Genomic DNA, 14,422 nt, shown 5'->3' with positions numbered 1-14,422 from the left:
ATGAGGAGTGCGGGAAGGAGAGGAGAAGAGAAGGCAAGACAAAGACAGATCAGTTCCCCATCACTGTTGCAGTCCTTCCCTTCCCTTTCTTTTCAATTTTGTAAGGATTCACTCAGCTTGCTCTCTTCCTTCTCAATCCCTGTAACTGGACAGCTACTACATGACATGTGGAAAAGGGCCACAGTCCAGTGAATGCTATGGAAACCTACAGGCAGCCTCTCAGGCAGCCAGGAACAGCTTCCAGTAACACCAGGAAAGGGGAAAGTCCACATAGCTGAAAAATAGGTAAGGAACAGCCTTCCCTCCATCAGGATTTAGACTGAGGAGAGAAAGCTGTTGTCCTGATGTGGGCTCCAGGGAGGGGGAGAAAGCCAGTGCTCTGGAGCATGGGTTGGGGAAGGGGTTAGTCTCATGAGGCCAGATTACAGGGAGGAAGAATGAGCAAAAGCTGTCCTTTAGGTCTCTCCCTCCCCTACTCCCTCAGGCAGTTTCGCAGCCCACCATGATGAGAAGAACACACATCTGGAGGTCACCCACTATCAGTGTAAAGGAGGAAATAAAAACTGCTCTGATGCACCGGCCTGGCCTCGTTTAGGCTTCAGTCTGACACGGCGCTCCTCCTCCTCTCCCTCTTGCATTCTCCTGCAGAGTAAAGATTTACTGTGTGCAGGAGTCCTTCAAACCTCCCTCATCATCTTTACTCAACACTTGCTCTGGCTGTAATGGGCAAGCACATTCCTTCCCAGGCAGCCAGCACAGGGAGGTACACTGGCAGCAGAAGGGAAGTTCTGGGCATGGGGTCCCACTCAAAACAAAGCAACACTGCCTTGAAACACAGTGGAAAAGGAAGGCACCGAGACGCTGCCACAGAACAGGTCAGTAGATCCAAAAGATGCCTAAGATGTGGGGAATCTGACAGCCAGTGGTGCCACTTGCACAGGCAGGCACGTACACGAGAGCGTTTCCGCGCACGCAAGAGCCTGTCAATGAGCGCAGTCGAAGTTCAATAGCCATCAGCTCCCACAAATCAGTTTTCACAGGACTCTATGGAGGAAAAGACTGCCTGTGACGGGCACTAAATGGGCAAGACCATGAAGGTCACATTCCTGCTCCAGGATTGCCTGGAATAGCTGTTTTACTGCAGCAGAAGTGCTGCTACACTGGTTCCCTGTGTACGTGGTTCTGGGGGAAGGCGATGTGAAGAACACGCCCAGAGCCTGCAAGGCAGGGGACAAAGCCACACCTGCTGGGATCTAGCTTAGCCCAACATGACCTTCCAGCTCCAGGCACTTAAGCCCAGCATTCTGCATGGGATTTGGGATGCCTGACTCCAGAATAAACACCCTGTTAGTCACAGAATGGGTGGCAATGCCGCTGCGGTGTCAGGCTCAGGGCATAGCACAACCTCAAGGGTTGGTATTAATCTTCCAGGATGTTAAATGCAGAACCATTCCTCACTGGGTCCAGCAACAAGACTTGCCTGAAGGACAACTTTGTCTTTCTCACACAGCACATTAAAAAATTTCATTCTGCTTTAAAGCAGTTCTCCTCTTCACCTCTTTTTTTTCTTTTCCCACTTCCATTTCAGTGTAACCCTATGACCCAACAAAAGAGAATGAACCCATGAAATCCCTACTGGGTCTAACAATTTCCTGTTTCTGTTCAATTTGCTTTCCCTGTTCTGCTTTTCCTTTCTTTTTGGACCAGCAAAACAACCCTCAGCTTTGCTCATAATGCCCTGATTTCCAAGCACTGCACAGAAAAACTCTAGCCAGCCTGTGTCAAGCTGCAAGGCAAAAAAGAATTCCACACTGAGGATGTGATACAAAATGAAACTATTAAATGAGACACTGCACAGAAAAACTCTAGCCAGCCTGTGTCAAGCTGCAAGGGAAAAAAAGAATTCCACACTGAGGATATGATACAAAATGAATCTATTAAATGAGATTTTTTGCTAGCTTTAGCCACTTCCCTGAAAGGCAGTGTGCCCCATCTTTGGTACCATGTGGCTATACCTCAGCTGTTGTAAACAGTTAGATGCAAAATCCAAGCCTATGGGAAAGGGGAAAGGGGGTGTGCAGACCTTCTTTTGAGCTTTGTGAAGTCTGAGTTCAGCTTTCCTGTCATGGATATAATTTCCAAACCCATCTTGAATTCTGCTTTTCCTTTGCTCAGATTTGGTTCCCAATGATGACAACACCCTCCCTGCTTTGCTGGTGTTGCTCAGTCTCTCCTCACCCACATTTCTCAAATGCTCTGGCCAATTCCCACTGCTCACTGCCAGGAACTGCAGCTCTACTCATCCAGCATGAGCCCAACAAGCCCAACACATCCCCTGAAGTTAAGACAACCTGCATTTAATTGCTCAGGCACCTAACATGAAGGACAGAGGCTCCTCCAGTGGAAGCACCCTGTTACAGAAGGGAGCTGGCTCACCAGAAGGATCGTATGAGATTCAGCCACCTCACTTCAAATACACTTTCAGACAACAGTGAAGAGGTAATTGGTATTACCTAACTGACAGAAAACCCTCCTCATTTCCACAAACAGACAAAAACGAAGCAGGACAACAGTTGGGAAACACTGCCTGTGAGGAGTCCTGGAAGCCACAGGAAGCATTATCCCTGTGTTTTCCTCCCCCTTTCTGCACTGCATTTTCCTCTCCTTTCCTGTGATAATAAAGGGCTCCCTCTCCCCTTGTCGCTGCTCTCCATTTGTGGGCATTGCCAAAGAGCAGAGATCTGTGTGTCTCAGAGCAGCTATCATATCACAAAGGATCCGAAGCTAGCAAAAAAGGCGCTAAAAATAGCCTGCAGCAGCACACTATATATGGAAGGAAAAGCAAAACAGCCCAAATGGAGTGCAAGGTCTGGATCCTGGGGGATGGGACATCCCAGCCAGGGCTTTGTCCTTTATTCTGCTTGGGAGGGAAAATACGTAGACCTGGGGGATACAGGATGATGAGCAAGAAACTGGCACTTGGCGTGTATGCTCTCCTAAGTGAAGTCTCCCCAGGAAATTAGGAAAACTCTCCTGGTTGAAAACAGGGCCAATGAATATTCCAAGAGACTTAGCCAAGAAGCTAAGAAAAGAAAGGCAGATCCAAAAGCTTGTACAGGGGGAAGCTCCTACTCCGACTGCTTTAGCCCACTATGTAACAAAGTGAAGAACATGTGTAGGAAAATCTGCCTGGGTATGTGTGCGTCAGTGAGCGATTGTGGAAAGGGATCTGTGTCAGAGACTGCACCGAGAAATCTCACTGCTATATATAAATGTGCACAGAGAAGCATGGGCCGGTCAGTGGGCAAGACAGGGTGCCTGAATGAATGAACAAACATATCTGCACATCCAGATCAGCTTCTGACACCCATCAGTGTGACAGACACCAGCTTTGTGACCCCTCAGTGTGCCTCCCAGGTGGAGCAGGGAGGAGGCACACCGGGGCAAGACTGAGCACCTTAGTCCTGTTTTTCCCAGGGGAGGCTGGAAAAGAAACTCCATCTTGTTGCAAAGCATGAGGCTTGAACAACATTGACTGAGTCTCTGTGAACTTCTGCCTGATGCACAACAAGCCTTCATGTCAGCCTGGAGGGACACAAAGGTGGCCAGGATTTGGCAAGAGACCACAAGAGGCACTGGTGGAAGACGTGGGCACCAGCTGAACCCCCAGAAGTGGACAATGTGTGCACACACCAGGACCCTGGGAAGCAGGAACCCTTCTCATCCCCATATAATTAGGATCACTTTTCCCACTGACCAAGAAAGCCTGTTAGATGTGGGATTGGGTTTTCTGTGTGGCTCCTGCTTTTCACACAAGTTTCCAGCTGAGGCAAGTATGGGCTCAGTTTTAAACACTGCTCAGCACTGTCAGCCCTGTACCCTCTATTCTCATAGGGAGCAAGTGGTGCTCAGAATCTTCAAATCAAGGCTTCTGTGATGACTCCCCCAAAGCCACTTTGACTGGGAGGGCAGACCTGTATTCCTCTCACCTGACTCCTGCAACCCCCCAACTCCCACAAAAAAATTCCTCCTTTTTGACAGAGGAAATTCCAAATCTCACTGGAATAGGTTTAGCTCACACTCAGTAATGTCAGGTGTTGAGAGGACTTGGTGATGAACAGCTGAAAATTCATTTCCTGAACACTGACAGAAAAAGTAAAGGAAAATAACTTTGTCCTTCCCAAGGCAAGCGATGTTTCTTGTGCTTTCAGGGAAATGTTGCAAATGACATTTATAACAAGGTTCTCGAAACAGACGCTCAAGACACAGCAGCACGTCTGTTTGCAAGTCAAATCCCGCGTGGTCCTGTATGTAAACTGGACGCCTCATGTGCCATTACCTGCCTTAGACATAAATGAGGCTCCAGCTACCCCTCCTTCCCAAACAGTTACCCATTTTTGCATAATCCTTTGACAATACAGCCCTGCAAAGGTATTTTACTTAAATCTCTTCCCCCAGTGAGAAACCTCAGCCTCTTCATTTTCTCTAGTTTGCGAACATTTTTTTTTTACATTTAAGTTCCCCTCCTTTTAGTTTTCATAGCAAATAAAAGCTGCAAATGGTGAGGTGGGGTGGAGTGGTGTGAATTAAAACAAACTAAACCAGAGTCCAGGCACAATCACCTTGTGTCTGGGAACGACAAGGGCTTTCCTATCAAAGGAAACTGAAGGTCACACTTTCCCTCATTGATCTTGCAATGTTTGTTAATTACTCTGTCACTGATGTGGCGAAGGATAATTAAACAGCTCTGTTTATATCTTATATGCATAATTATGTGCGCTGCCACTGAACTCGTGAAGACTAGAGAATGTGCCTCTCCAGAAGGGGAACGGACAGACGGAGATGAGTTTCAGCTGCATTATTAACAGGAGGAGGAAAACATGCGCACACACAAAAGGAGGAAAGTTTGATGGATTCACAAAGTGCTGAGATCAGGGGAGGGGTGCGTGCAGGTGGAGCAGATTAGGGGAAGATCTTTCAATTACAGATCGAGCCCAGCTGAGTGACAAATGGGGAGGGAGCTGCTCTGCCCTAACGGAGAGAATTCAATTCACCCAAAGCTTTTATCAAGGCTTAGCACTCATACACCCCCTCAAATCAATCTGGGGGAAACCTGGGTATCAGAAAGGGATCAAGAAAGTCATCTGAGGCTTTCCCCAACATCTCTTGTTGAACTCAGCTTTTGAATGAACCACAAAAATGAAGCAGAAGCAATGTGAAAATAAGAAACACAGCCAGAGGAAAAACACACGAGATGGTGGGGGAAACTTTGGTTTGGGAGCGGCATTTTCACCAGCTCCATCCGGAGCTCAGGGTGGGCAAAGCTCGAGGACTGGGCCCTTCGTGAGGGGAGGCAACACCACCACACGAGCATCCCCTCAGCCCCTCCGCCCGGCCGAGCAGCAAGAAGGGATCGCGACATTCAGTGCGGGGTGGCTCTCTAGGGACCATCCAGCTTTGCCCTGGCTCTGTTCCACCTCCCGCAGGCTTCCCCTGATCCGGTCCAGTCCCTGGAGGAACATCTCGGTGGCCATTCCTTCCAGAACCTTCATCCCGGCCACTGCTCCCGTCCTGCCCGGCCCGGTTCCGCTGAGGCGGGGGGCCACCCGTCCGTCCCCGGGGGCCGCCCGCCCTTCCCCGGGGGCCGCCCGCCCTTCCCCGGGGGCCGCCCGTCCCCGGGGGCCGCCCGTCCGTCCCCGGGGGCCGCCCGACCCCGCTCCGTCCCCGGGGGCCGCCTGCCCTTCCCCGGGGGCCGCCCGTCCGTCCCCGGGGGCCGCCTGCCCTTCCCCGGGGGCCGCCCGTCCGTCCCCGGGGGCCGCCCGACCCCGCGGGCCGCCCTCTGCTCACCCGAGGGCCCGCAGGCCGGGGCTCGGCATCGGGCCTCGGGAGCTGCGGAAGAGGCAGCCCTGTCAGCGTTCCTGACCCTCTCCCAGCTCGTCCTGGGCCTTCCACGGCCAGTAATTACTGATCAAGGTGCCACGCGTGGCCATGAGGGTGGTTAGGTAACTCAGCCAGCCCGCGTGTGGACACCCTGCAGGATGCACCTGGGATTTGTCACAAGACAAATCTCTGCTTCTCTTTGCTTTCGTGGGAATACAAGAGCAGGAAACCAGCACCCACCACAGCTATGGCCATCTGAGTGGTGTGAAGGAGTCTGGAGGGTGAGATTTGCCCTACCCAGGGATTTGTGGCCTGGAAAGAACTATCCAGCCACGTCCACCCTCACACCACCCTTCTTGGGAAGGGCGGCTGAGCCAGAGGCAAACTCCGTGTGGTCCCAAGAGCAAAATGACAGGCCCGGGCGAAGGGCTCTTACCCTTCCCCTTGGCTGCCAGGTGCTGCAGGACCTGGCATGGACACAGAAAATCTAACTCTGAAGCTGCCCTGTGTCAGGAAATGGAGGGGACAGAGGGCTTACCTGAGGTGGTTCCTGCGCCCAGCTTGGAGCCTGGTTCGCCACTGGAGGACCGGTAGGCATCGTCCTTTGCTGGCCCATCTGAATCCCTGTCGTCCAAGAAGGTGCCATCCTGTGAGCCCCTCAGAGCGTCTGCCTCGTCCCCGTTATCTTCCTCGTCGCTGCAGCCCTTGGGCTGCACCATGTAAACCCCTTCAGGGGGCACCTCTGTGCTCTCGGTGCCCTTGCACTCCTTGCCCTCTGCTCGCCCCAGCAAGGGCTCCTCATTGTACTCCCCATTCACCCACTTCTCGATCACCTCCCTCCTTTTGTCCTCCTCGATCTTCTGCACGCAGCTGAGTCCATCTGAAAACTCTGTCCCCAGCTCTTTGGTCCCAGGCTGGGGCAGGTCCTTGTTGCTGCTCTCCTGCTGTGGCCCCTTGTCCGCACGTGCCTGCTCAGCTCCCCCGTGGTCGAAGACGACTTGGCGGCTCAGCTTGGCACAGATGGCATTTAGCTTCAGGCCGCCTTTGCGCTTGGCAGCCATTGCGGGTTTTCCTGAGGCTGCGTCAGTGCATATAGTTCTTTCAGCTAGGAGGAGACAGGAGAGAAGCAAGGAAGGGCATTAGTGGGATCAGACAACATGAACCCAAACAGCTAAAGGATGGTGCCAACCCACTGGGCTTTCAGGCATGGCCAGTTTCATGGCCACCTTTGGAAAGGTGGAGCTACTATGCGCTTCCTAAGCTCTGAGTGGGAGCCCAACCAGAAGAGCTCGGTGAGAAGAATCCTCTGAATCTGCTGGGACCAAAATATGCCACTGGCCATAAAGTGGCACTTATTTGTTCTGGGACAGAACTGGGCTTGAAAGACCCCAAACATCCCAGGCAGGTGAGCGTGGCACCAACCTTTGCTCCTGGCTAAGGCAGGATAGGAGTTTGTTAAAAGCCCGGACTGCCCTCTCCTTCAGACTGCAGCACCACCTTCTTTAGGTCCCTAGCTCTGTCCCAGATGTAGTGGGTGCCAAAACCACACCAGCCAGTGACTGCACCCAAGCATTTCTAGCAAGGACAACAGCTTTCCAAGCCTAACCCTATGGACAGTGAGGAATTCACCTAGAAGAGTTTGTGCATAGTCTCAGAGAAGAGAACCAGTATGCACCTAAAAGAACCAGTATGGAGGACAGAAGCCCTGGCAAAGTGTGTGTGCTGGCGCACCAGAACTAGACTGGTGTGTCACAGTAGTATGGAGAAAATTGCTGTGGGCTGGTACTGGCTGATCAGGCCCCTTTGCCTGCTCACTCTCGCACACAGGAAATTCTGCTCTCATACTTCCCAGCACAATCAGCTAATTAGTGTGAGTTTGTTATTTTAATGTAGTTTATTCATATGTGACAGCTAGTAAAGGAGGGGTGAGAGAAGGTGGGGGGAGAGAGGAAGAAGGTAAGGTCTTAACTTCAAGGTCATGGAGAATCTTGAACTAAATGGTCTCTATCAGAGTCACTTGCATAATTATTGCACCAACAATTAACAAGGTTCAATCCCAAGTAAAAGCAAAATAAATATTCTAAAGCAGTTGCATTGTCTCATTTCTCTCTTTATTTCTGATACCTCTGAGAGATGCCCAGACTAAGCAGGGTTAAAGGACGGAAGGCTGCAACGGGCACACAGCCTGGCTCTTCTCCCAGAGCACAGCCAAGGCAGACCCTGCCCTGCATTCCAGGGCTCAGGAAGAGCATCAATAAAACACTTGCTGGTCACACACGCCACTAGAGTTACTGTGGGGATATGGCTGGAGGTGGAGGTCCCTCCAAAATGGGGTCTTGGATTTCACATTGTGCTGAAAGAGGGGCCAGTCACATGTAGAGCGAACAGAACATGTCTCCAGACCTCAGATGACGAGAACGGGTTCCTCTACTGCACAGGACTCCCTCGTGGCAGCTCAGCTCACACCTCCCTGTCACCAGCACAGAGGTGCTGCTCCACAGAAGCACAGTGAGATTAATCAGACCCCCTACAATGCACCCAGAAGCCACTGTGACAGCCCCTAATCCCGTAACATGACAGCCCAATACAAACAGACTGAAACTTTAGACCTGCTGTCCAACAGCCAGAGAGTGGCTGCTTAGCGTAAACTCCTGACAGCTTCAGACACGCTTCCCTGTCAAGGACTGCAAGAAAAATAACCCCCCGACAAATATATCAGCCCCCCACACAAAGGGAGGCAAAATGTACTCCTCCACTTTCCAAACGCACCCCCCGGCACTAACACCTACGTGCAATCATGCTTTCACGAAGGGAAAGCACACGATGCTCCCAAACACGTACCTCCCCATCTAGAAATTACAGCTGTTCAAAGAGCTGTGTGTATGCGCTGGCACACTCCGTAAACACAGTCCTACATGTACAGGTTAAGAAGTCCCATCTCCCCAAAATACATTCCTGTGCCTTCCCCCACGCATTCCTTTTTTCACACATTCCCCAACACAAGCCTGCAGCCCTCGCACATACAGATGGGCACAGGCAGATGCCCATAAAGCTGCAAGTCTTTATTTGCTGGCACCTTCCCTTCCAATTCATTCCCACTATTTAGGGCACAAAGTGAAGGCTGATCCTATGTCCAACTGGTACCACAGAGGGAATCTCAGGAGGCTGCTGTGAGCTCCAAGTGGAGCCTGGCCAGGACACCTACAGCTGATGCCTGTGGGCTCAGGCCAAGGGCCAGGAGAACCCCGCTGGCTGCAGGTGGCTGGGACGGAGCCTCCATGCGGTGACTTCCCGGGGCCAGGGCACTGGGTCAGCATGGAACCACCAGCCTCTGTCCCAAACACTGCCTGGTGATTCCCTGTCCGTGTTCTCATGATAGCCAGCCCTGCTTAACTGGTGAGATCAGCACCGCTCGCAGCTGGAGATAACTGGGAGGCAGACATTCGGCAGCCCAAATCCTCACTGCCCTACCCCTTTCTGCCAGGAAGGCAGATCCCATTATTCTGGTCTGGAGGTGAGCAGCCAAGTGTGTGCACCAGCTGGCAAATGAATATATAAATATTTATTCAAAGGAAAAGAGGAACAGACGTTCCTGAGGCTGCACTTGCCGCGTACGCAGCAATTCCAGGGAGCCTGCAACTTGTCTTCCATTCCTGCTCTGCCTCCTTCCATCTCACACACCCTGGCTTTGCCCCTCTACCTCTCCAGCTTCTGCCCCCCAGCTCCTGCCCTGCCCCTTGGCATCTTTCCTTTCCCTTATTTTGTTTGGGATCTTTTCTCTTTAACATTTTGAGAATCTTTTCCTAAAGTTTAAGCTAAAAATAAAGCAAGTTCTGAAAACATGGCACTTCCCTAATCTACAGAATTAACCCTTCCAGAGACCTTCCTGGAATGGGATTTGCTCTGAAATACCAGGGCTCTATATCTCACCTATTCCAATACAGGTGGAAATCAGAACTTCCAGCTTCTCCTCCCAACCTTGCAACCACCTCTCTCCAAGTCTGGACACATTTTATCTTTTCATTCCCTTACTTCCTTGTCTGTGGAATGGGAGGGACATTCCTGTTTCCTTCTTTTAGGCTGTCAAGTCCACGAGCAGAAGGGAAACCCTTACAGAGAAATGCTGACCATGAGCCTGAGGTGGAGGAGACCAGAGCACCTGTGTTTCATTCTCTCAGGCGGAGGGAGAGAGGCTGAGCTGCTGGATGAGGGATCTTTGTATCTGCCCAAGGTCGGGACTGCCAGATCCCAGAAGCCAGGCAGAGGCACCCTGCCCCCAGGCCAAGCTCCCCACCCCAAATCACTGTTTAAAGATTCCAGGCTAAGTAAACATCCCCCTTCATTTTCTTCGTCTAAATAGAAATGTTTTGATTTCACATCAATCTAAGGAAGCCATTTATAACCTGATCCTGTCACACGGACTTTTCATCTCTGCCCGGGACAAACTCTCCCACAAGCTCTATTTACACTGAGCACTTCCTCTGAAAACAATGCCACCGGGAGTTTACTCCTCTTTCCCCCTCTCCACACCCTTCGAGGAGACACAGGCTCTTCCCCCCTCTGTACCCATCGCTGTGGCATCTTGATGGCAATCCTCTCTTTGAAGGAAAGGTACATCTTGCTGCGACCAGGGCTGGCAGAGAGGTGGACACAGCTCACCTCGCCATTTCGCTACCGTGTCAGCCCAGGCTGCTGCCCCTGCTTCAGCCCCTGCCCTGGCTCCCCCTGTGCTGCCAGCACCTCACATGCAGACCCTGGCTCTCTCCTTCCCTGCAGCCCTGCAACAGCACCGGCTCACCCATCACCTCCACAGTGCAGTGCTGCAAGCCGGGCACGGCTTAGCCCTGCCTCCCCCGAGGGACAAAACGGGCTGTGGGGGACACACGGTGTGCAGAACAGAAGGATCTGCAGCCTGGACAGAAACGGGCCATCCCAGCCAAGGGGCAAACTGCTACACAGATAAGTCCAGCCTTGCAGAGAGAGGAGGAGAGAGCCCAAGCCTGGCTTTAGCATGGGGTTAATGAAAACACACCCTGGCAGAGAGGAGGAAGGGTCCCAGCTGGAAAAAAGGGCGCACGGGAGCTGGATAAACCAGCTGGCATGGGTGGAGGGTAACAGCAGGAGCTTACTGCTGTGGGAAGAGGCAGGGTGCAGGGCAGACCCCTGCCCCTGGGGCAGGAGGGCCCGCTCTGGGGGGAGAGGGTGCTGGCTGGGGAGGGACAGCGTTGTCACTTCAGAAGGCCGGGTACGTCGAACAGATGGAGCTTTCATATTCCTATTGAAGAGTTTTAAGCCCAGCTGAGCAGCTCCGTTCAGGAGGGAGGTCCCACTGCCAGCTTTCCAGGAGCTGCAAGCTCTCATTCGATTAATTATTAACAGCATTATTTGGGGCGGGGAGGGGGAAGAAAGGAGGGCTGACATGCATGCACAGTCCTTTTCTTTTTTAACCACTGTGGTGCAAACTTGACTGGAGAGACTCCAGTCTGCCCAGCAGTCCCAAACAGGGAGGGCAGCATGGCTCGCTGGGGTGGGAGGTGAGGATGCTGCACACTGGAGCCTCTTCACACTTGAGCTGCAGTCCCTAAAATGGAGCCAAACCTTCACAGCAGAAGGCCAGTGGAGCATTGGGAACATGCTTCTCAGGAGCAATGCCCTGGCACTACCCAGCCACATGCTGGGAGGAGGCAGGGAAGGCAGCCAAGTGCTCAGCCCCTACCAGAAAACGCTTTTCTTCCAGCATGAAGACCTGTGTATTATCCCAGGCAGGGCCAGGGCAAAGGCAGAACATCCCAGGCATGGCCCACAATGTCTGAGAGTGGATTTAGTGCGTATTCTCCCCTCTTCAGTTTATCAATAAAACATTTTATTGCTTTTAGCCCAGGAAATGACCTTGGATTAGTGGATGCTGTCTGTTCTGGCTGACCTTGGGGAGTTCACAAAGGCTCTTTAACAACGTCCTCTGCCCTGGAAGCATGGATCCTGCCTGTGTGTGTCTGCAAGGAGCTGGGGAAAGCCCTCGGTGCGAGAGTCAGACGTGACAGGCTCCAGCTCAGCACTGGGCAGGCAGGAGAAGGAGAATCAAAGACGTGGGAGGAGAAACGAAGTGAGCAGCCAGGGTGTCCTTACCCAAGAGCTGCCAGCTTCACTCCCTGCTTTCCCAGAGCCATGAGGGCTCTCCCCACACACCCCATCTATAAACCGGGGAGGAAAAGCTGGGGACTCTGCTCTGGTCCCCACAGCCAGTACCTGCCAGAGCAGTCTGCCTGCAGTCCTCACTGCTTGACTTTCTCCTGCCCACCACAATGGCATTTATAGACCCACAAGGGTCTACTTTTCTCCCTATTTGCAGCTCCTGGAGAGCTGAACCCTGGTTCAGCCCTGGCCCAAAGGGGCACAGAGCAGTGCCAGTTCCCTTCAGCAAGCCCATATGCTTCCCTTTGCTCAACCTTCTCAGCTGTGATTTCCTGGTGACAGTGCAGGGCAGGCACTGGGCAGTGAGTGTCAGGATGCCCTGAGAGCAGTGGAAGCCATGGGCTCCGGAGATCCTGTGCCCTGCACTGGGGCTGCCAGCTGGTTAGGCTGCTCCTGTTTCTCACCTGGCCATTTGCTCCCGTGCTGGGAGAAGAGCTTATGAACACAGGGAGCCCCTCCTTTACCCAAACAGAAAACAGCCACAGCATCTCTGAGCAGTGTGTGTTTTCTGTGCAGGAGTGTAATTCTGAAAGGAGGGAATGGGACAGGAGAAACCAAGAGGAATTTTCCTCCTCAGGGGAACAGACACTACAAGTGAAGAGTAGTGAGTGCTAAGCCGTAAGTCAAGGCCAGGTCCCTGCATGCCACAGGGCACAAAGAGCCACCCCCGTAGGCCACCCCCTCACTGCCCTCTCCTGTCAACATGAAAGCCTCCCTTTTTAGCCATGTCCTCTCCCAGTGCCCCCGGTATTGGACACAGAAGGTCCCCATCCTCTCCTGCGAACACCTCAGCCCTCCCAGTGCTGCCCACAGAGAGAAGCCCTCCTGGCATGGCAGACAGGCAGGCAGGACCCCCTCCCCAGCGCCTGCTCCCCGCCCCAGGTGCCCGTCTCCCCCAGTCGCATCCTCCTGAAGAGCAAGCCCTAAAGTGTTAACGGCGATTGGTGAAATGGCACAGCAGATTGCTACAATAAATAATTTACTGATATTTATAAATATTCAAATCAGCAAGCTTCAGAAATTGAAAGGGGGGGACTCAGTTGACGGGGAGGAGGGATGTTTAGGGAGGGGAGGGGGGGGTCTGACATTAATTCCCAGGCTCTCCAAATTCACTCGAGAACTGTTTCTCATTTCAAACAAATATTAAATCTTTTGGTGTCAAGCCTCCAAAAATAAAATATCAAAGAGAAAGTCACCACCCCCTTGGTGGCCGATGCCTTGTCTGCCACGGCTCTGGGTGCCCTGGGTGGCCCTGTCCTCTGGAACAGCCACTCACTGGGGGAGTGGTGGCAGCCTGCACTGGCCAGGTGTGGGCTCTGGCAGGAGCTCGCACCCGCCCCATAATGCAGCCCACCACAGCACCAACCACCAGGCAAGACAAGAATTCCCATTACTGTTATCTACAAGCCCCTGCCTTCATCTTCCAGGAGGTTTTCTAAATCCCACTGGGAAGAAAGGGCTGCACGTTGGTGCAATGAAGACGGAGTCAGGACTCTCCACTTGGGAACACGGCTTTGTGACAGAAATGGAACAGGAGGTCAGGCCTTCACGCCTTGCCTCTGGAACAGAATTTGGTTTTGGTGATTCAAGTTGGGGATTAAGAGCCAGAAATGCTGGCTTCCAGCCTGGTTTCCAAACACAGTGTAGCTGCCAGTCTCCCCAGCTTTCTGCGCCTTAAGTTTCCCCATGCAGGGGAGGGGAGTGAGGACAATTACCCACCAGTGAGCCTTACCCAGTGCTTTGGGGTCTCTGTATCAGCACTCTGTGTCACTGTGCTGGATCGTTACAGAGTCTTTTCCACCTCTGAGCATCCTGCTGACCCCTTAGATGGCCAAGGGAGATGATCCCATGTTTTCCCCTGGACCACCCCGTTGGTAACACAAGGCTCCAGCATGGGGTGAACTTCCCCCAGATGAGTAATGGCTTTTCTAATGCACGGGCAGGCTGTCAGCTTCCCTACTCCCAGTGTTTTATGGGTTTAACTGAACGGCTCTGAACTCCCTAGTAAGAAATAAAGTTATCCCTCAGCGTCCCTTCTAAACATTTCACTCAGTGCAAACGGTGTTTAAGAAAAATGAGGACATATTTCTTCTTAAGGATGCAGTATCCCCCTTCAGAGGCCTAATTTATGCCATATATCACTGGCCAGGGAGAGAAAGGCAGTGCAGACCTCACACTAGGAGTGAGCTGGCCCTAGCACAGCCGCTCCTGCTGCAATGGTGCAATGGGCTGCAACTCAAAAAGTCCTCCAGAGTCCGCAGAGTCCCTGCTGAAGAGCCGAGCTGGCTGGCAGGAGCAGAGCAGGATGGACACCTTCAAACGCCCAGCACTGTGCTGCCTCCTGGGCTGC

General features: G+C 52.5%; 1 protein-coding gene across 8 annotated transcripts in view; it reads right to left on the bottom strand.

Annotated features, from left to right (window-relative positions):
- The window catches only part of CASZ1 (castor zinc finger 1), a 193,737-nt gene that overhangs the window by 40,193 nt on the left and 139,122 nt on the right, over positions 1–14,422 (bottom strand). For all 8 annotated transcript variants that reach the window (XM_041460302.1, XM_041460307.1, XM_041460303.1 and 5 more), the window contains one exon: positions 6,419–6,985. In XM_041460302.1, the coding sequence (XP_041316236.1) occupies positions 6,419–6,985 (567 nt within the window). The remainder of the gene's footprint in view (positions 1–6,418; positions 6,986–14,422) is intronic.

This window comes from Pyrgilauda ruficollis, unplaced genomic scaffold, assembly GCF_017590135.1.
Source record: "Pyrgilauda ruficollis isolate IOZ18807 unplaced genomic scaffold, ASM1759013v1 scaffold141, whole genome shotgun sequence".
Classification (NCBI taxonomy): domain Eukaryota; kingdom Metazoa; phylum Chordata; class Aves; order Passeriformes; family Passeridae; genus Pyrgilauda; species Pyrgilauda ruficollis.
The sequence above is the reverse complement of the archived record's forward strand: the minus strand, read 5'-3'. Positions and strand labels throughout refer to the sequence as shown.